Source organism: Meles meles, chromosome 4, assembly GCF_922984935.1.
Source record: "Meles meles chromosome 4, mMelMel3.1 paternal haplotype, whole genome shotgun sequence".
NCBI lineage: Eukaryota > Metazoa > Chordata > Mammalia > Carnivora > Mustelidae > Meles > Meles meles.
Genome location: NC_060069.1, coordinates 43,919,364 through 43,941,211, shown reverse-complemented (window position 1 = coordinate 43,941,211; position 21,848 = coordinate 43,919,364). Strand labels below are relative to the sequence as shown.

The following is a 21,848-nucleotide window of genomic DNA, read 5'->3' as shown; positions in this document are numbered from 1 at the left end:
GTCTGCATTATACTTCTATGGTTTCCTTTTTTCTTTTTTAATGTTTATTCCAAAGCCATTTTAAATCTTTAAGTGAAAATCCAGCGTTGCCACCCAAAACATTTGCAATGGGTTATGATCCGAGGTGGCTTTTGTTCTACAAAATGCCTACAAAGAGCGTGCTGCTCTCTAAGGGGAAGGAAACAAGCCATCCTCCTGTGGTTTTCTTTTTAACAGAAGTTTTGATTGTTGTTGTTTTTATGGTGGTAAAATGCATATAACAGAAAATTTACCATTTTAAGCTTTTTAAAAAGATTTTATTTGAGAGAGAGATGGGAAAGAAGGAGAGGGAGAGAGATCTCAAGCTGACTCTCCACTGAGCGTGGAGCCCCAGGCAGGGTTCAGCCTCATGACACTGAGATCATGACTTGAGCTGAGTCAGGCCAAATTTGGGCTCCATCTTTTTTTGGAAATGAAGTGTTGTTGGAACAGAGGCACTTGTCCGTATCAATGGCTGGTTTGTGCCTACAGTTGCAGGAATTGGGTCACTGCAACAAAGACTATGTTGCCTGCAAAGCATAAAATATTTATTATCTTGCCCTTTATGGGAAAAATTTGCCACCCTCTGAGCTGTCACATCTGGTATTATTACACTACCTCTCTACACATACCCTATCCTCCTTTATCAGAAGTACTGTAATTGGGCACCCCGGTGGCTCATTCGTTAAGTGTCTGCCATTGGCTGGGGTCATGATCCAAAGGGTCCTGGGATCAAGTCCCGCATTGGGCTCCTTGTTCAGCAGGGAGCCTGCTTCTCCCTCTCCTGCCCCTGCTGTGTTCCCTCTCTCGCTATTGCTCTGTCAAATGAATAACTAAAATCTTAAAAAAAAAAAAAAAAAAGTCCTATAATTGAAGTGCTGCAGTCCCTCCTGTCTTCTTGGGCTTCGTTTCTAGCTCCTACAATTTTTTTCAGGAGCCTTATACTCTCTCCTGTATTTCCCACTATATTGCCTCAAATGAATTTGGCATACTTCATTGCTACATGTTAAGGAGTTACATTACTGTTTTTAATTCTTCTGTGAATTTGCAAATTGCTGGTCTACAAGCCATGTAAAGCCTACAGTCAGGCTTTCTGTGACCCATTCAGTGCTGACATTTAAAATTGGGAGATGTCACTTTAAAATACAGATTTCCGGATAGTTTTGAAAAAATCAGAAAATATGGCAAGGACGGATCTAAGTTTCCTGGTGGCAGGAGTCAGCTGGAGTTGAGTAATAGCTGCCCCTGTGAACAAGCAGTTGGGTTCTCTTTTTCTAGATTTAACTCGAGATGATTTTTTCCCCTCTCTTGTGGCGTAGTGTTTCTTTAATACTATAGATTAGTTTGAAATGTCTGATGATTCTTGGTTTTACTTTCACATTTAAAAATGAGGCCCTTCAGGGCGCCTGGGTGGCTTAGTGGGTTAAAGCCTCTGCCTTCAGCTCAGGTCACGATCCCAGGGTCCTGGGATCGAGACCCACGTCGGGCTCCCTGTTCAGCAGTGAGCCTGCTTCCCCCCACCCCCCTTCTCTGCCTGCTTCTCTGCCTACTTGTGATGTCTGTCTCAAATAAATAAATAAAATCTTTAAAATAAAAAAAATGAGGCCCTTCAAAAGAAATAAAATGAGGGCCTAGAATAACCCTGCTTGTACATATATTGGCATTGGTGACTGGCAGACATTGTTTGAGGTTATGCTTGGCCATTATGCTTTCCCACCATAAGTGCCAGATTTTAGAGGGCTTTGCTCTGGGTTGCCACAACTGTACTGGGTCTGTCTAGGCAATTCAGTTTCTTTAAAAAATAACCATTGAGGGGCTCCTGGGTGGCTCAGTGGGTTAAGCATCTGACTCTTGGTTTTGGCTCAGGTCGTGATCTCAAGATTGTGGGATTCTGCCTCTGGTCAGGCTCCACACTCAAAAGGAAACCTGCTCTCCCTTTTCCCGTCCCCTACTCACGCAAGTGCTCATGCTCTCTCTCAAATACATAAATACATCTTTTAAAATAAGCTTAATAAGAAAAAGTCTACCAGCCAAGTATTCTGATTTAACAGATCGTGAACTTCTTTTGTCTATCAAGATTCTGTTTATTTATTTGAGAGAGAGAGAGAGAATGAGAAAACAGCATGAGGGGGAGGGTCAGGGAGGAGCAGACTCCCCACCGAGCAGGGAGCCTGATGAGGGTCGATTCTGGACTCCAGGATCATGGTTGGAGCCAAAGGCAACTGCCCAACCATCTGAGCCACCCAGGCGCCCCAGATCGTAAAGCTTTTTTTTCTTTCCCCCCAGATCATGAACTTTTAATTCCCTGTCCCAGCTTAACTCACTGTGATCTCTATTGTGCCTGTGTTTTTGAGCCTGGGCTGCTTTTCCAGTATATGGTGCAGATCTCCTCCCGCCTCACCTTCCTTTCTGAGGGTTGCAATTCTTCATTCTGGTGTATAAGTCATCTCTTTTATATCTGCTTCCCATTTTCTAGAAATTCGTTAAAGTTTCTTGTTCACTGATTGACCCCAATCTCTTTGCTGTTTTAAGATGACTTTTTAAAAATTTCTTTCGTACTGTTATTTTAATAGATTCTAGAACACGAGTTAAGTGTATGTATTCATGTGCCATCTTGAACCAGAAAACCTCTGGACTTCCTTTCCTTTTCTTTTTTTTTTTTTTAAGTTTTATTTATTTATTTAAGTAATCTCTACACCCAACATGGGGTTCAAACTCACCACCCCAGGACATCTGGGTGACTTGGTTGGTTAAACGTTTGCCTTCGGCTCAGGTTATAATCCCGGGGTCCTGGGATTGGGTCCCACCCACATCAGGCCCCCTGCCTGTTTCTCCTTCTGCATCTATCTCTCTGTCTCTCATGAATAGATAAATAAAATCTTTTAAAAAAATGAAAAAAGAAAACTCACGACCACGACATCAAGAGTTACACGCTCCATTAATTGAGCCAGCTATGCACCCCTGGACTTTCTTTTATTTATTTATTTTTTTTTTAAAGATTTTATTTATTTATTTGACAGAGAGAAATTACAAGTAGACAGAGAGGCAGGCAGAGAGAGAGAGAGGGAAGCAGGCTCGCCGCCGAGCAGAGAGCCCGATGCGGGACTCGATCCCAGGACCCTGAGATCATGACCCGAGCCGAAGGCAGCGGCTCAACCCACTGAGCCACCCAGGTGCCCCTGGACTTTCTTTTAAAATGGAGTTCCGGGGACGCCTGGGTGGCTCAGTGGGTTAAAGCCTCTGCCTTGGGTGCCTGGGTGGCTCAGTGGGTTAAGCCGCTGCCTTCAGCTCAGGTCATGATCTCAGAGTCCTGGGATCGAGTCCCACGTCGGGCTCTCTGCTCGGCGGAGAGCCTGCTTCCCTTCCTCTCTCTCTGCCTGCCTCTCTTGTGATTTCTCTCTGTCAAATAAAAAAAAAAAAAAAAAAAATCTTAAAGCCTCTGCCTTCGGCTCAGGTCATGATCCCAGGGTCATGGGATCGAGCCCTGCATCAGGCTCTCTGCTCTGCAGGGAGCCTGCTTCCTCCTCTCTCTCTCTCTCTCTCTGCCTGCCTACTTGTGATCTCTTTCTGTCAAATAAATAAATAAAATCTTTAAAAATAAAAATAAAATAAAATGGAATTCCGGGGGCACCTGGGTCGTTCAGTTGGTTAAGTGTCTGCCTTCAGCTCAGGTCATGATCCCACATTCTGGGATTGAGCCCCTTGTCAGGCACCCTGCTCAGCGGAGAGTCATCTTCTCCCTTTCCCTCTGCCCCTCCCCCCACTCATGTGCATGCGCGCGCGCGCTCTCTCTCTCTCTCTTAAATAAATAAATCTTTTAAAAATAAGGGGCACCTGGTTGGCTCAGTCAGTTAAGCATCTGCTTTCGGGTTAGGTGTGCTGGGAATGAGCCCTACATTGGGCTCCTGCTCAGTGGGAAGCCTGCTTCTTCCTCTCCCTCTGCTTGCTGCTCCCTCTCCTTGTGTGCATGCGCGCGCTCTCTCTCTCTCTCTGTCAAAGAAATAAATTTAAAAATCTTAAAAGAAAAGAGAAGTGGAATTTCCTAGGGGCCCATGGCTGGCACAGCCAGTAGAATATGTGACTTGGGGCGCCTGGGTGGCTCAGTGGCTTAAGGCCTCTGCCTTTGGCTCAGGTCATGATCCCAGGGTCCTGGGATCTAAATCTAAATCTAAAAAAAAAAAAAAAAAAACCAAGAAAAAAAACAAAAAAAGAATAGGTGACTCTTGATCTTGGGGGTGTAAGTTTGAGGTATATGTTAGGTGTAGAGATTACTTAAAAATAAAATCTTTAGGGGAAGAAAAGAAATAAAATGGCACACCATAGAGTAGGTATTGCTAAGCTATTAATGTTTTTTTTTTTAAGATTTTTATTTATTTATTTGACAGACAGAGATCACAAGTAGGCAGAGAGGCAGGCAGAGAGAGAGGAAGGGAAATAGGCTCCCTGCTGAGCAGAGAGCCCCATGTGGGGCTCGATCCCACGACCCTGGGACCACGACCAGAGCTGAAGGCAGAGGCTTTAACCTAACACTGAGCCACCCAGGCGCCCCGGTTAAGCTATTAATGATTTTACATTTTTTTCTAATTTCACATTTTCATATTAATACAGGTTTAATGAAAGACCAAAGCTAGCCATAAAATTCTGTGTTGCCTATAATATTATTTTCTTTCTTGATCTGAAACAGTTGATGACTGTCAGCCAGTTCGCTTATTAAGTAAGCCCGGGGAATTGAGAAGAGAGTATGAGGAGGAGATAAGCAAGGTAGGTACTAAGTAGTTACTCTTTTTGGAAGAATTCTGTCCTGTGTTTTCAGTTTCAGATTTTACATACAGTTTTGTGTTTGTTTAGAAAAATATTTTATTTCTTTTTAGAGAGAGGGTGTATGTGTGTGCTGTGGTGGGGGGAGGGGCAAAGGGAGAGGGAGAGAAAGACTCTTAAGCAGGCTTCATGCTTGGCACTCAATGTGGTGCCCCATGAGGGGCTTGATCCCATAATCCATAGTTATGACCTGAGCCAAAATCAAGAGTTGGACGTTTAACTAACTGAGCCACCCAGGTGCCTGTATATTCCTATATAAAAAATATATATTGAAATATAAATATTTTTAATGTACTTTACAAAAGATCTGTTTTTTACATGTGTTCACAATAGTTACTAACGTTACATATAATTGGCACTCTTATGTAATAGTGATTTTTTTTCATTTTCCCCTCCCATCCTTATTAATTTTTTTGTATATTTTTTGAATGTGTAGAATATTAACATACACCTAAAAGTAAAAATAACATAAAAAGTTATTCACAGAGAGCATATTCCCTTCTGTATCTTATCTACCCTGTGTCCACCACATTGTAGATAACCACTTTTATCACTGTGTGGTTTATCCTTTTTTTGGTGTTTTTTGTAAAGATAAACTGATATATATAATTGCTCTTGTTTTATTAAATATTGCATACTATATATTCTTTTGGACTTTACTTTTTTTACTTGGTAATATCCCCTGGAAATCACTCCATATTATTCAAGAGAGAGTAAGATAGTTCCCAGTATTTTCTTTTTTTTTTAAAAGATTTTATTTATTTATTTGACAGACAGAGATCACAAGTAGGCAGAGAGGCAGCCAGAGAGAAGAGGGGAAGCAGGCTCCCTGCTGAGCAGAGAGCCCGATGCGGGGCTTGATCCCAGGACTCTGGGATCATGACCTGAGCTGAAGGCAGAGGCCTTAACCCACTGAGCCACCCAGGTACCCCCTAAATTTTATTTATTTGTTTGAGAGAGAGTGCGAATGAGAGAGAGAGAGCATGAGAGGGGAGGGGTCAGGGGGAAAAGCAGACTCCCCGCCGAGCAGGGAGCCTGATACGGGATTTGATCCCAGGACTCCATGATTATGACCTGAGCCCAAGGCAGTTGCTTAACTAACTAAGCCACCCAGGCACCCAACATAGGTTTTCTTTTAAAAAAATACTTTCTTCAGGTAGCATTTTTCTTTAGATTTTATTTATTTGTCATAGAGAGAAGGAGAGTGAGCACACACAAGCAAGCAGAGTGGCAGGCAGAGGTGGAGAGAGAATCAGCCTCCTTGTAGAGCAAGGAGCATGATGTGGGACTCTATCCCAGGACTCTGGGATCATGGCCTGAGTTGAAGTTAGTGGCTTAACCAACTGAGCCACCCAGGCATCCCAGGTAGCATTTTTCTGTAGAAATTTTAATAGAAAATTTACTAATTTTAGGTATACAATTTGATAACTTTGCTTAACCTAAGGTCATGGAAGTTTCTTCTAGAATTTTGGTTCTTATGTTTAGATCTATAATTCATTCAGTTAGTTTTTGAGTATAACATGAGTTAGGGATTGAGATTGATTTTTTTTTTCTCATACAAACATTTCCTTACTCTACCCCCGTGTATTGTAACAAGCATCTTTTCCTTTGTAAATTGTGAATCTTTTAGAATATCAAGTGACTCTAAGTGTGGGTCAGTTTCCTCCATGGATGTTAGATTATGTTAGCTCCAGGCTTAAAGCCAGGAGGAGCAGTTTGTCTGATTGTGTTCACTCTCCCACTCCTTTGGTAGTTGCTTATTGTATAACGTCCAAGTTTTTTTTTTTTTTTTTTAAAGATTTTATTTATTTATTAGACAGAGAGGCAGGGAGAGAGAGAGAGAGGGAAGCAGGCTCGCTGCTGAGCAGAGAGCCCGATGCGGGACTCGATCCCAGGACCCTGAGATCACGACCTGAGCCGAAGGCAGCGGCTCAACCCACTGAGCCACCCAGGCGCCCTAATGTCCACGTTTTTAAAATTGTATTTTCTTGGAAGATGTCTTCCACCAGTGTTTTACTCTATCATCACTAGAAGCTGGAAGTCCTATCTCTATGTAGATTTACTTGGTATTTCTCTTATTATGAGGAAAATTATATTTTCATATAATTTTTATAATTTGTGGGGGTGAACTCTCCACGTCTTTTGCCAATTTTTCTACATCATTTTTGTCTTCTCAACTGTTAATACGACTAACTGGTTATTGCTATATATAGATGTAATTGAGTTTTGCACATTAATTTTATAACTTGCTAGCTTGTGAATTTTTCATTGAGTTAGTTTTTGATAGTGATTCTTAAGCATTTAGTTATGAAAGATTTTTTTTCATTTCCCTGAAGCTTTGAGCTTAAAGGATGGAAAAAGAGTAGTAGATTATGCCTATCTTATTCATTGGGGCTGCTATAACAAAATACTATAAACTGGTTGGCTTAAACAAAAAACATTTATTTCTCACAGTTCTGGATCTGGGAAGTGCAAGACCGAGGCACAGGCAGATCTGCTGGTGGATGAGGGCCTGCTTCCTAGCTTGTGGACAGCTGCCTATTCATTACGTCCTACATGGCAGAGAGAGAGATTATTTCTCTGATGTTTCTTCTTTATAAGGGTGCTAATCCCTTTCATAGGGGCTTTACCCTTATTATAACCCAGTTACTTCCCAAAGGCCCTTACCTTCACATATTGTCACATCAGGAATTAGGGGTTCAGCATATGAATTTGGGGGGACACAAATAATGAGTTTTGATGAGGAGAGCATGAAGGGTAATTGTGAAGAACCTAATGGAAAAAGAGGGGGGTAATGTTTATAGAAGAGCCTTTGAACTTTATACTACTAGGAGAGCCCTAATATTTTCCCTACAACCCTGCTTAGTATAGAGCAGTGTTGTCTAATAGAAGTAGGATGTGAGCCCTTTATAATTAAAATTTTTCTAGTAGCCACACTTTTTAGATACTTTTTTAAAAAACAGATGAAATTTATTTTAATGTTATTTTGTTCAACACGGTTAAATATTTCATGTAACCCGGGGCGCCTGGGTGGCTCAGTGGTTTGAGCCGCTGCCTTCGGCTCAGGTCATGATCCCAGGGTCCTGGGATCGAGTCCCACATCGGGCTCTCTGCTCGGCAGGGAGCCTGCTTCCCTCTCACTCTCTCTGCCTGCCTCTCTGCCTCCTTATGATCTCTCTCTGTCAAATAGATAAATAAAATCTTAAAAAAAAAAATATTTCATGTAACCCAAAATACTTGTAATTAATATAAAACATACTATGTAAAATTATATTCATTAACTGTATAATAATATATGAGACTATACATAATTAAGACTTGATTATATAAAGTATAAACATCTAAAGTTTTTACATTATTTTTTATTTGGTCTTCAAATCCTTTTGTGTATTTTGTACTTATACTACAATATAGATTTGGACTAGTCACATTTTAATTACTCAGTGGCAACCTGTTGCTAGTGGCTATTGTATTGGACCATGCAAATTCCTGAAGACCTAAAATAATTATGATGGCTGGGGCATCTGGTGGCTCAGTTGGTTAAGCATTGTTGCCTTCCACTCGGGTCATGATCCCAGAGTCCTGGGATCAAGTCCTGCATCAGGCTCCCTGATCAGCGGAGATCCTGCTTCTCCCTCGCCCTCTACTCTTTGCCCTACTTTGCTCTCTCTCTAATAAATAAAATAAAATAAAAAAATTAAAGGGTGCTTGGGTGGCTCAGTTGATTGGGCGACTGCTTTCAGCTCAGGTCATGATCCCGGAGTCCTGGGATTGAGTCCCACGTTGGGCTCCCAGCAACATGGGGAGTCTGCCTCTTCTTCTGACCTTCTCTCCTCTCATGGTCTCTCTCTCTCTCAAATAAATTAAAAAAATCTTTTTAAAAAATAATTATGGGGGCACCTGGGTGGCTCAGTGGGTTAAGCCGCTGCCTTCGGCTCAGGTCATGATCTCAGGGTCCTGGGATCGAGTCCCGCATCGGGCTCTCTGCTTAGCGGAGAGCCTGCTTCCCTTCCTCTCTCTCTGCCTGCCTCTCTTGTGATTTCTCTCTGTCAAATAAATAAAAAATCTTAAAAAAAAAATAAAAAAAAAATAATTATGGTGGTTAACTTAATGTGGTCTAAGCGCTGTTAAGTAAGGGTTTTATTTTATTTTTTTATATTTTTATAAAAAATATAAAATATTTTTATATTTTATTTTTAAAATAAAGATTTATTTATTTGAGAGAGAGAGAGAGAGCATGAGTAGGAAGGGCAGAAGGGGAGGGAGAAAGAATCTCAAGCAGACTCTGCACTGAGCTTGGAGCCCGACATGGGGCTCAAGCTCACAACTCTGTGAGATCATGACCTGAGCTGAAACCAAGAGTTGGATGCTTAACTAACTGTGCCACCCAGGTGCTACCTTAAGTAAGGGTTTTAAAGGAATAATTTAGTTCTTTCAACAATGTAGTGAGAACAGGTTCTGTGAAGATGCTTTTGACTAGAAGTAAAAGAAAACCCAACTTAAACTACCTTACATAAGAAGGTTGTAATTAACTGGAATTTCAGAAGTTCATTCAGAGCTCCAGCTCCATTTCTTTGTTAACTTTGTCAGGTACTGTAACTTCAGGCTAATAGCAAAATGGCTGCACAGTTTTGAACTTGAGTTGCATACACAACATGCAGAGGAAGAAGCATCAGTCTTTTCCTATGACTTTCATTAGGAGCAAGAAAATTTAGTCTTCAACAAACTTTCCCTTATGTCTCCAACACTTGAACTAGATCAAGGACTTATTCTTGAGTCAAATCCTTTGGATTTCTAAAATGGTTCTTGTATTATTTCTTTCAGGAAGTGTAGTTTAAATGACCACAAGAATGGCCTTAAGTCTTAGAATCTAAGTTTGAGTATCCACTCTGCCACTTAATGACCTTAAGAAAGTTACTGCTTTTCTCTGTTTCCCCATCTGTAAATCACATAATCACTATTGTGGTTGCTTCTTCGGCAGCCACTCCACTTCTGCCTGTTAGGCCTGAGGCATTCTTCCTAGCTTCACAGTTAGATCCTTATTAGTCTCAATTTTTATCATTCTATCCCCTTGGCTAGGGTTTGGTTCAGAAACCTAGGCCTAAGTTAGTAAGCATATACCATTGAGTTAACCAAGGAAAAGTATTACCTAGAGACATTTCCACAAATATTAAAACAGTGTAGTTGAAAGTTTTCTGTGACTGAGGTGAAGAGGGATCGGGGTTTGATCAAGATATCATTGGGCTGACCGGGGAAGGCTTCCTTGAAGAGACCTCTTGATCTGTTCTGCAGGAATTTGCTTTCAGATTTGTACTCCATTTGAAACATTTTGTTCCTGCCAATTTGTTCTTTTTTTTTGTTTTTTTTTTATGACTTTTACTATTCTTTTTAAGAAATATTACAAGTACAGGGGTGCCTGGGTAACTCAGTTGGTTAAGCGTCTGCCTTTGGCTCAGGTCATGATCTCCAGGTTCTGGGATCAAGCCCGGTAGGTGGGTCCTGCTCAGCAGGGAGAAGTCTGCTTCTCTCTCTTTCTCTCCCTCTCCCACTGCTCATTCTCACTCTCAAATAAGTAAATAAAATCTTTAAAATCTTTAAAAAATCTTTAAAATCTTTAAAAAATATATATATTGCAAGTATAGAAGTACCTGGGTGGTTCAGTTGGGTAAGCGTCTGACTCTTGATCTCAGCTCAGGCCTTGATCTTAGGGTCATGAGTTCAAGCCCTGTGTTGGGCTGCGCACTGGACCTAGAGCCTACTTTAAAAAAAAAGAAAGGAATGTTGCAAGTATATTAAAAAGTTCAGAGATGTGTTCTTTGTTCATCATTTTTAAGGTGGAGGCAGAGCGACGAGCCAATGAGGAGGAAGAAAATAAAGCCAGTGAAGAATACATACAGAGATTATTGGCAGAGGAGGAAGAGGAGGAAAAACTACAGGCAGAAAAAAGGCGAAGAGAGATGGAAGAACAACTGAAAAGTGATGAAGAACTAGCAAGAAAACTAAGCATTAATATTGTAAGTTTTAGGGGAGAACTTTGAAGTATTAATGTTCCTATTGCTTTAGACTATGTGGTTTTCTTTCTTTTCTTTTCTTTTTAAAGGATCTACTTATTTCAGAGAGAGAGCATGAGTGGGAGGGGCAGAGAGAAAGGGAGAGAGAATCTCATGCTGACTCTACCCTGAGTACAAAGCCTGACTCAGGGCTAGATCTCACACCCATGAGTTCACAACCGGAGCTGAAAGCAAGAGTCAGCCGTTTAACCAAATGTGCTACCCAGGCTTCCTGACTACATGGTTTTCAAAGATCTTTCACCATGACTAGAAGCAATTTCTGACATATTTGTTCAACAAAACAGATCTTTTTTTGGATATTGTTATGTTTTTTGCATGTTGTTATATATTTGCTCTGATTGAAATATATGTAAAAAAGTGTTTTTAATATGTTAGTAAATTCAGAGTATATAGGAAAGCTATTCAAAGTGAAAGGTTCCTTTCTCCCCTTCCACCTCTGTATTCTCATTCCTGTTCCATTAGTCTCTTGCCCCAAAGGTTAGCACTACTAACAGTTTATTTTTTTCTTACTCACCTAAAAAGAACATTATCAGTCACAGTATTTTTTCCTTGCCTTTTTTCACTTGATATATCTTAGAGATTGTTCCTGTGAATACATGTAGTCTTATCTAATTCTTTTTAAGAATGGCATAATATTCCATTGCACCGATGCAGATCACTTTTTGGAAGTGAAGCACTTTTAATTTTTAAGTAGTACACTAGACCTGTATTTTATTATCTTGGCTATATAGTTAAATTACTAAATGAATAGAAGGATGATAAGACCATACTTTTAAGACTTGAGGGTACAGTGGGACCCAGTGATTTGAAAGAACTTGCAGAATCACCTGGGTTCTTTTAAAATACAAATTCCCATATCTGTTCTAAATCTACTGCATCAGATCTCTCAGGATGGGTTTTGGGGAATACCATTCCCAGAGACATCTGGGGAAGCCTGGTGTACATTCAGGTTTGAGAACCTCTAAAAACAGTTCCTCTGCTTTTGAACAAGTATCTTAAAATGCACTTACCAAAACAAAGTATATTCAGAATTGGGACTTTTTTTTTTTTGAGATGCATACTATTCATAATAGTGTACCTAAGTTTTAGATTATATGCCCCGCCTTTTTTAGAGGTGGGGAGGTTGGTCAGAGGGAGCGGGAGAGAGAGAGAATCCCAGGCAGGCTCCATGCCCAGCACGGAGCCTAACATGGATCTTGAGATCATGACGTCAGTCAAAGTCAAGTCAGAAGCTTAACCAACTGAGCCACCCAGGCACCCCTGTCCTTTTTCATATATTTCTTCTTTTTAAAATTTTAGTAGAATAATTTTGAAAAGGTACATAATCAGGAAATTAAATAAGAAACATTGATCAATAGAACAGCAAATGACAGAGGCATCTGGGTGGCTCAGTTGTTTCATGTCTGCCTTCGGCTCGGGTCATGATCCCAGGGTCCTGGGATGTAGCCTTGCATTGGGCTCCCTGCTCAGTGGGGAGTCTGCTTCTACCTCTCACATTCTTCCTGCTTGTGTTCCCTCTCTTGCTGTGTCTCTCTGTCAAATAAATAAATAAATAAATGACATAGGTAAGAAAATACATTAAAGAGGAGAATTTGGGGTCATCTTTATCTGTCAACAGTCTTTTCTAAACCTTCTTGTTTTAGGGGCACCTGGGTGGCTCAGTGGCTTTAAAGCCTCTGCCTTCAGCTTGGGTCATAATCCCGGGGTCCTGGGATCGAGCCCCACATCGGGCTTTCTACTCAGCAGGGAGCCTGCTTCCTACTCTCTCTCTCTTCCTGCCTCACAGCCTACTTGTGATCTCTGTCTGTCAAATAAATAAATAAATAAAATCTTTAAAAAAAAAACAAAAACAAAACCAACAACAAAAACAAAAAACCTAAACCTTCTTGTTTTAAACAGAGATTTTAAGAGTAGATCTATTGATATTTTAAAAGAATTCTAGGTTTACTTGAGAAAGTTTGGCCAAATGTGTACTACCACGAAGTATATTGATTTTTCCAGTAGTATAGTAAGAAGCTTATGAGACTAGTATAGCAAGTAAATATTTATGATACTGGTGTGCTCTTAAATCCCTAAATTAAATTGCTTTTACATAAAATTACCTTTTATTCCGGATATATCTACAGCTCTTTGAATTTTCCCCTATAGATTAGGGTAGTTATAATTATATGAAGTCATTCATTAGAATAATGGTTATTAGTATCATCATGCCCTTTGTGCTTTATAATGTAAAGTAAAAATAACTAATGTAGGCCAACTTGGATGGATGTAATCCTATTTATACTAATTTTTCCATGGCCGGTATTATTCAAAGGATGTGTAGAATTTAAATGTGAGCATAATTCCTGAAAAATTCTGTTGTGGATTCTGAATTAGTCAAAATAATAGCTTATTTTATTATAATTTTTTAAAATAATGTCTGTTATGCTTTTTCTGTTGAAGAACAATTTCTGTGATGGAAGTGTCTTGGCTTCTCCCTTGAATTCCAGAAAATCTGATACAGTCACAACCAAGTCTCAAAAGAAAAGTAAGAACAAACAAACAAACACTGGAGATATTCATAAGTAAGTGAACATGATTATGTATGTATGTATGTATTTAGAGAGGGAGAGAGAGGGAGACAGCGTGTGTACACAGACAAGGGTTGAGGAGGGCCAATCTTTTTTTTTTTTTTAAAGATTTTATTTATTTATTTATTTGACAGAGAGAGAGAGAGAGAGAGACAGAGACAGAGGTCACAAGTAGGCAGAGAGGCAAGCAGATGGAGGGCCAATCTTAAGCAGGCTTCATGCCCAGAATGGAGCCCAATGTGAGGCTCACGGTTGTGAGATCATGACCTGAGCCAAAATCAAGAGTCAGATACTTAACTGACTGAGTCACCCAGGTGCCTCTGTCAGTTATTTATTGATCACTTACTGTATGCTGGTGTTTTTGCTCATTTAGTCAGCTGATTGTTAAGATTTGGTCCATGAACTTTGCATGAAAACTCTCCAAATGGTCTGAGATTGATGTAAAGTGAAAATAAGGGTGCGACTTACATACTTAGATGCCTAGTTAGCATGAAGAGAGATATGAAGCCTTGTTTTTTTTTGTTTTTATTTTTGTTTTTTTTTTAAGATTTTATTTATTTGACAGAAATCACAAGTAGGCAGAGAGGCCGGCGGGGGAGGGGGAAGCAGGCTCCCTGCTGAGCAGAGAGCCCCATATAGGGCTCTATCCCAGGACCCTGGAATCATGACCTGAGCCAAAGGCAGAGACTTAACCCATTGAGCCACCCAGGCGTTCCTGTTTTGTTTTGTTTTAAGAGAGTAGTGGGGGGGGAGGCAAGGGGAGAGGGAGAAAATCCTGAGCAGGCTCCACACCCAGTGCGGAGCCTGACACAGGGCTAACTCTCACAACCCTGAAATCATGACCTGAGCCAAAATCAAGAGTCAGGTGCTTAACTGAATGAGCCACCTAGGTATCCCTGAAGTCTTTTTTTATCTCGATACCTCAGATTTTCATGTTCCTATTTTCTCAGAATTAACCAGTTGGATTCCTTTTTCTCTTGGTTTAGATTCAAATAAGAAAAGCTAGTCCCATATAAGGTCATCCTCACTGAGAGTTTATACCTTGCCATCTAGGTCATTCCCCCACCCTTTTTTTTCTCCGTTCATGCACTATATTTTTTTCTCTACTATACAAAAAGCATGAGTCAGGTAGTCTGTAGTGGAGTGGATTTAGTCTCCTCATAATGCCCCTCCAGGAGCAGGTAGAGTTCATGATTTTATGAGGATATAAGCGTTCTCATAGTAATTAACAATTGGAAACATTTAAGAACCACAATCTAGAGTTTAAAAATAGGGACAGCTGGCTGGCTCACTTTGTAGTTATGCGCCCCAGGCGCCCCTAGAGCCTATTTTAAAAATAAATTAATAAAAATATGTAAGGGCTTTTGGCTCAATTGAGTAAATATGTGCAGGTAATTTATGTCCTTCCAAAACTCAGAAATTTTCATTTTGGAGCAGGGAGGTGGAGATTTGGGGAGTAGTTAAAACAGGAGATTGCTATTAAGGGAGAAAAACAGATGTCTCAATATCAATAGTATTAACGCCGATATTTTGCAAAGTAGAAATCAAGACAAAACCATTAAGAGAAAAGCAGAGATATTTCATATCGATGTAATAGTGTTCTGCTTAAGGGATGTAACTGTCATGGATCTTCATGTACCTAAATACATACTTTGAAATAAATAAAGATAAAAATTTACTAGAAATTTAAAAATGGGGGGCGCCTGGGTGGCTCAGTAGGTTAAAGCCTCTGTCTTTGGCTCAGGTCATGATCTCAGGGTCCTGGGAGCAAGCCCCACATGGGGCTCTCTGCTCAGCAGGGAGCCTGCTCCCCCCACCTCTCTGCCTGCCTCTCTGCCTACTTGTGATCTCTGTCTGTCAAATAAATAAATAAAACTAAAAAAAAAAAAAACTTAAAAAAATAAAAATTGAAAATGGACAGGGGCGCCTGGGTGGCTCAGTGGGTTAAGCCGCTGCCTTCGGCCCAGGTCATGATCTCAGGGTCCTGGGATCGAGCCCCACATCGGGCTCTCTGCTCAGCGGTGAGCCTGTTTCCCTCTCTCTCTCTCTGCCTGCCTCTCTGCCTGCCTCTCTGTCTACTTGTGATCTCTCTTTCTGGCAAATAAAAAAAAAAAAAAAAACAAATTAAAAAAAAAAAATGGACAGATGAATTTAAAAGCAGAAATTGAAGAAATTAAGAAACTAGTAGGTTAAAGTTAAAGCAAAGTTACAAACAAATAAGGACTAATTTCTGGACTATATAAGGAATTCTGTAACTTAAAAGATGAACAAACAGTCCAGTTCCAAAATAAGCAAAAGGCATGAATAGACATTTCTCCAGTGATATACGTATGGCCAATAAGCACATGAAAAGATTCCCAGTATTATTAGTGATTAGCATTATTAGGAAATGCAGATGAAAACCACGATTAGATACCACTTCACATCCACTAGGATGTCTGTAATCCAAAAAAAGGAAAATCAGTGTTGACAAGGATTGGAGAAATTGGAATCTTGTACAGTTACTGGTGGGAATGTAATGTGGTGCAATTTGAAATTCCTCAGAAAGTTAAAAAGAATTACCATATGATCCAGCAATTCCATTCTTACCTGTGTATTCAAAAGAATGAGAGCAGGAATTCAAACAAATATTTGTACATAGCTATTTGTGTCAGCACTTCAAACAGCCAAAGGATGGACAAATGCAAATGTCAATTGAAGGATGAATGGATAAACAAAATGTGGTATAAGCTACACAACAGTGTATTACTCAGCTCTAAAAAGGAGTGACATACTGATACATGCTATAACATAAATGAACCTCAGAAACACGCTCTGTGAAATAAGCCATACAAAAATGGTTGCCTTTTATACGATTTTATTTATTTATATGAAATAGCTAGAGTAGGTAAATCTATAAGATAGGAAGCAGGTTAGGAGTTGCCAGTGGCTGGGGAGAGGTGGGAATGGGGGAAGTTACTGCTTAACATATGCATGGTTTCCTTTGGGAATGATGAAAATGTTTTGGAACGAAATAGAGGTGATGGTTTTACAACTTCATGAACATGCTAAAATGCCACTGAATTGTATGTTTTAAAATGGTTTATTTTGTGCTAAATGGATTTCATCTCAAATTTAAAATGATTAACAAACAGGCTACTCAGGTGTTTGAAAATTAAGAAAAACTGGTAAGTAATTCTTTGGCTAAAGAAATCTCAATGGAGGGGCGCCTGGGTGGCTCAGTGGGTTAACTCTGCCTTCAGCTCAGGTCGTGATCCTGGTGTACTGGGATCGAGCCCCGCATTGGGCTCTCTGCGTGGCAGGGAGCCTGCTTCCCCCTCTCTCTCTCTGCCTGCCTCTCTGCCTACTTGTGATCTCTGTCTGTCAAATAAATAAATAAAATTAAAAAAAAAAATCTCGATGGAAATAATAAAACTGAAAGTATTATACATCTAAACTTTTGGGAGGGGATTCAAGTATTTAGAAATCCTTAAATGCCATATCAGAAAAAGGGAGAAAGGCTGAAAGTAAATAAATACTTTATTTTAAATTTAGTTAATTGATTTTAGAGACAGAGGGAGAAAGTTCAAGTACACATTCAGGGAGGAACAGAGGGGAAGGAGGAGGGAGGGGAAAAAATCCCAAGCAGACTCCATGCTGGGCGTAAAGCCCAATGCAAGGCTCTCTGTCTCACAGCCCTGAGATCATGACCTGAGCCAAAACCAGGAGTCTGACACTTAACCGACCAAGTCACTCAGGTGGCCCAAGAATATATTTAAAAGGACAATTCCAGGAATACATTACTGACTTGATATTAGATGATGATTTAATGTTAACATATTAACTATTAGCCTATTAACTGTTTCTTTCTTTTTTTTTTTTTTTTAAGATTTTATTTGTCACAGAGAGATACCATAAGTAGGGAGAGAGGCAGGCAGAGAGAGAGGGGGAAGCAGGCACCCTGTTGTGCAGAGAGCCCGAAGTGTGGGGCTCAGTCCCAGGACCCTGAGATCATGACCGGAGCTGAAGGCAGAGACTTAACCCACTGAGCCACCCAGGCACCCCCGTATTAACTGTTTCAATATAAAAAGCATGAGAATGGTAATTCTTAGTAAAGTGGGAATAGGAATAAACTTAACCTGTTAATGGATATCTGCTAGAAAATTTATACCAGATATCATACTTTATGGTAAGAAATTGAAATCATTCCCGTTAAGAACAGGAAAATACAAGAGTGGTCTGTTATTTACCACTTCTGTTCAGTGTTGTTCTAGAGATTTCAGTCTGCACAGTAGGGAAAGGAAACGAAAGATATGAGCTTGGAAAAGAAACCATTGTTATTAGAGGTGGAATATAGAAAATACATTGAAAATCTGAGAGTTCAGAGATATATTTTTAAAATTAATAAGGGTGGGGTGCCTGGGTGACTTGGTTGTTAAGCTTCTGCCTTTGGCTCAGGTCATGATCCCAGAGTCCTGGGATCGAGCCCCACATCGGGCTCCCTGCTCCTCGGGAAGTCTGCCTCTCCTTCTCCCACTCCCATCTGCTTGTGTTCCCTCTCTTGCTGTGTCTTTCCCTGTGTCTCTTTCTGTCAAATAAATAAATAGAATCTTTAAAAAAAAATCAATAAGGGTTTAGCAAGTTTGGTAGACATAAAGTCTGTACCAAAGTTCTGTTGAAAATGTAACTTTAATTAAGATTCAGTTTATTATAATATTAGAAAATAAAAAGTCCTTAGAAAAAAATTTACAGTAAAATCTATAAGACCTTATGGAGAATATTATAAAGTTTTATCATATTAAAGAAATGTGCAGGATTCATGGATTGGAAGATGTCTAATATTACAGTAATGCTAAATGTCAGATCTCCCCAAACTGACCAACAGATTTCAGTGCAATTGAAATCACAATCCTAATTTTTTTTTTTTTTAAGATTTTATTTCTTTGTCAGAGAGAGACAGAGAGAACACAAGCACAGAGAGAGTCAAGCAGAAGGGAGAGCAGGCTCCCCACTGAGCAAAGAGCCGGATGCTGGATCTTGATCCCAGGACCCTGGGATCATGACCTGAGCCAAAGGCTGATGCTTAACTGACTGAGCCACCTAGGCATCCCAATTTAATTTTTTTTTTTTAAAGATTTTATTTATTTATTTGACAGAGAGAGATCACAAGTAGGCAGAGAGGCAGACAGAGAGAGAGAGAGAGGGAAGCAGGCTCCCTGCTGAGCAGAGAGCCCGATGCGGGACTCGATCCCAGCACCCCGGGATCATGACCTGAGCCGAAAGCAGCGGCTTAACCCACTGAGCCACCCAGGCGCCCCCCCCAGTTTAATTTTTGACGTCTGTCACAATCCTAACCTTTTCTTAAACTTGACATACTGACTTAAAACTTTATATGGAAGAGAAAGGGCTTTCAGATACCACCAAGGAGAGAGAAAATGTGTGGTGGAGAGTTGGATGCTTTAAAATGTATAAATAAATATATATGATACTTGCCCAGGAATGGATAAACAAAATGATTGAGGCAATGTAGTAGTTTAGAAATACAGCTATTTTTGCAGCCTTCATGAGGGCTTTGGTGTTTATAAAATATGCCCACCAATTCTTTGAAACTCCTCCCTTAAAAAGACAGAACCCAGTTCTTCACCCCTTGAATAGAGGCTGGACTTAAGTATACACATAGAATTACCTGAAGGGTATTTGGGGACTAAGTTGTAAAAGACATGTGACTTTTCTCTTTTGGATTATTTGCTCTGGAAAATTTAGCTGCCCTGTTGTGAGCAGCCCTATGGAGAGGCCCATGTGGTAAGGAACTGGGGCCTTCTGCCAACAACCAGTAAAGAAGTGGGACCTCCAGAATAACCTTTGTGTGTGAGCCTTCTTGGAAGGGGATCCTCTCGCCCCAGTCAAGTCTTTAGATCACTGATCAACATCTTCCCTAGACTCTAATGAGAGATCCTTAGCTAGAACCACCAAGCTAAGCTGCCCTTGGATTTCTGATCCTCAGTAACTGAGATAATATTTGTTGTTTTAGACCACTAAGTTTTGAGGTACTTTGGGTAAACAGTACAGTAGTCATCATTGCTCTTTAGCTGTTCAGAAGGATGAATTTGTCAATAAATGCTGTTGGGACAATTGATTATATAAGGAAAAAATGAGCTTGGATCTCTACTCATACTGTATAGAAAAATTACTGTGGATGAAACTATAAAACTTTAGACAGATAATGAAGGAGATTATCTTTGGGGAAGGATTTTATTTGAGAATATTTTATTTATTTATCAGAGCAAGCATATGCAAGCAAGGGGGCGTGGCAGGCAGAGGGAGAAAAATGCTCCCCGCTGAGCAAGGACCCCCAATGGAAGACTGGATCCCAGCACCCTGGGATCATGACCTGAGCTGAAGGCATACACTTAACTGACTGAGCCACCCAGGCGCCCTGGGGAAGGAAATTTTAAAGAGCAAAATATGTAATTAGATTATAAGATTAAGAACGTTTTTATCAAAATACCTTTAAGAGAATAAAATGGTGATCTTCTATCTTTAAGAAGATATTTTAACTTGGGGTGCCTTGATGATTCAGTAGGTTAAGCATCTGACCCTGGATTTAAGTGTAGGTCTTGATCTCATGAGTGAATTCAGGCCCATGCTGGGGTCCAGATGGGTATGGAGCCTGCTTAAAAAAAGAAGAAGAAATTTTGACTTACTTAACTGAGAAAAGGTAATGTACTATTAAAGAAATACCCACCTCTGAGTAAGAAAAGAATCAGTAGGAAAAATAGGTAAAAAACTTTGACTTCATAGTAAACGAAACCTGAAAGTTAATGTATATTTGAAAAGATACTGAACCTTATTAGTAATTAAGGAAACAAATTAAAATCACAGTGAGGTAGCATTTCACACTCATCCTATTGGAAAAAATAGCTTTCTGGCAGTATTAAGTATCATAGACAATAAGGAGCACTTCTCTGTTTGGTGGAAGTGTAAAAGATTGATACTCTAGAACTCTGGGCCATAGATGCCAAAGAAATCCTAGAGGATACATAGAGGAATGTTCCCAGCAGTGCTATTCATAATAGCAAAGAGCAGAAGTACCCAGATGTCCCCAAGTCGAACTGAATACTATCCAACAGTCAGAATGAATCTAGCTGAGAATAACACGCATATATCATGAAAATGGGCGAAGAAAAAGGTTGTAGAATACGTGTAGTATGGTTCCGTTTATGTAAAGGTCAAAGTCCTTCAGTACTAAGGAGTACATGTTTAAGGATTCAAAGGTGTGGTAAAACTATTTTTAAAAGTAAGGGAAGGGGGGGGCACCTGGGTGGCTCAGTGGATTAAGCCGCTGCCTTCGGCTCAGGTCATGATCTCAGGGTCTTGGGATCGAGCCCTGCATCGGGCTCTCTGCTCCGCGGGGAGCCTGCTTCCTCCTCTCTCTCTCTGCCTGCCTCTCTGCCTACTTGTGATCTCTCTCTCTGTCAAATAAATAAAATCTTTTTAAAATAAATAAATAAATAAATAAATAAAAGTAAGGGAAGGGGCGCCTGGGTGGCTCAGTGGGTTAAAGCCTCTGCCTTCGGCTCAGGTCATGATCCCCAATGCGGGGCTCAGGCTTAACCCATGTCTTTATCCACTTATGTCTTATGTCTTTAAGACATAAGTGGAAAAAAAAAGGAAATCACAGAAGAATATGATTGTTTTAAAAAAGAGATAGCTTGGGTGGCTCAGTGGGTTAAGCCTGAGCCCCGCATTGGGGATCTCTGACCCCGCATTGGGCTCTCTGCTCAGCGGGGAGCCTGCTTCCCTTCCCCTCTCTCTGCCTGCCTCTCTGCCTACTTGTGATCTCTGTCTGTCAAATAAATAAAATATTAGAAAAAAAAAAAGGGAAAACTCAGGATAGTCGAGTCTCATCCCCATAAAGGATGTTAAAATAAGTGATCCTCCCCTCACTTTAAGCAGGTTATAAGGGATTTGGGGGGGGTATTTTTTTTTGTATATGTGCTGCCGAAGCGAGCACAGGGGGGTATTTTTTTTTTTTAAAGATTTTATTTATTTGACAGAGAGACAGGGGGAGTGGAAGAGGGAGAAGCAGGCTTCCTGCAGTGCAGGGAGCCTGACATGGGACTGGATCCCAGGACTCTGGGATCATGACCAGAGCCAAAGGCAGATGCTTAACAACTGAGCCACCCAGGCACCCCAAGTATAAGGGTTTTTTTGTTTGTTTGTTTGTTTTTTAATTTTTTTTTCCATTTTAGTATAAGGGTTTTTATATAAAGATTTAAAACTTTTAAAAATTGTAACATACATATATTAAAGTATACTATTCTTAAGTGTTGTTTTGGTGAATTTTTAACTACATATAAAGCATCTTCCAGATTAAGTTACAGAGTATTTC

At 40.1% G+C, this 21,848-nt stretch overlaps 1 protein-coding gene across 3 annotated transcripts in view; it reads left to right on the top strand.

Moving 5' to 3' along the window:
* RNF168 (ring finger protein 168) overlaps positions 1 to 21,848 on the top strand; it is a 45,535-nt gene that overhangs the window by 13,244 nt on the left and 10,443 nt on the right. For 2 of the 3 annotated variants that reach the window (XM_046003398.1, XM_046003397.1), the window contains exons 3-5: positions 4,703 to 4,779; positions 10,671 to 10,850; positions 13,350 to 13,471. In XM_046003398.1, the coding sequence (XP_045859354.1) occupies positions 4,703 to 4,779; positions 10,671 to 10,850; positions 13,350 to 13,471 (379 nt within the window). The remainder of the gene's footprint in view (positions 1 to 4,702; positions 4,780 to 10,670; positions 10,851 to 13,349; positions 13,472 to 21,848) is intronic. The other variant, XM_046003399.1, reaches the window with a different exon arrangement.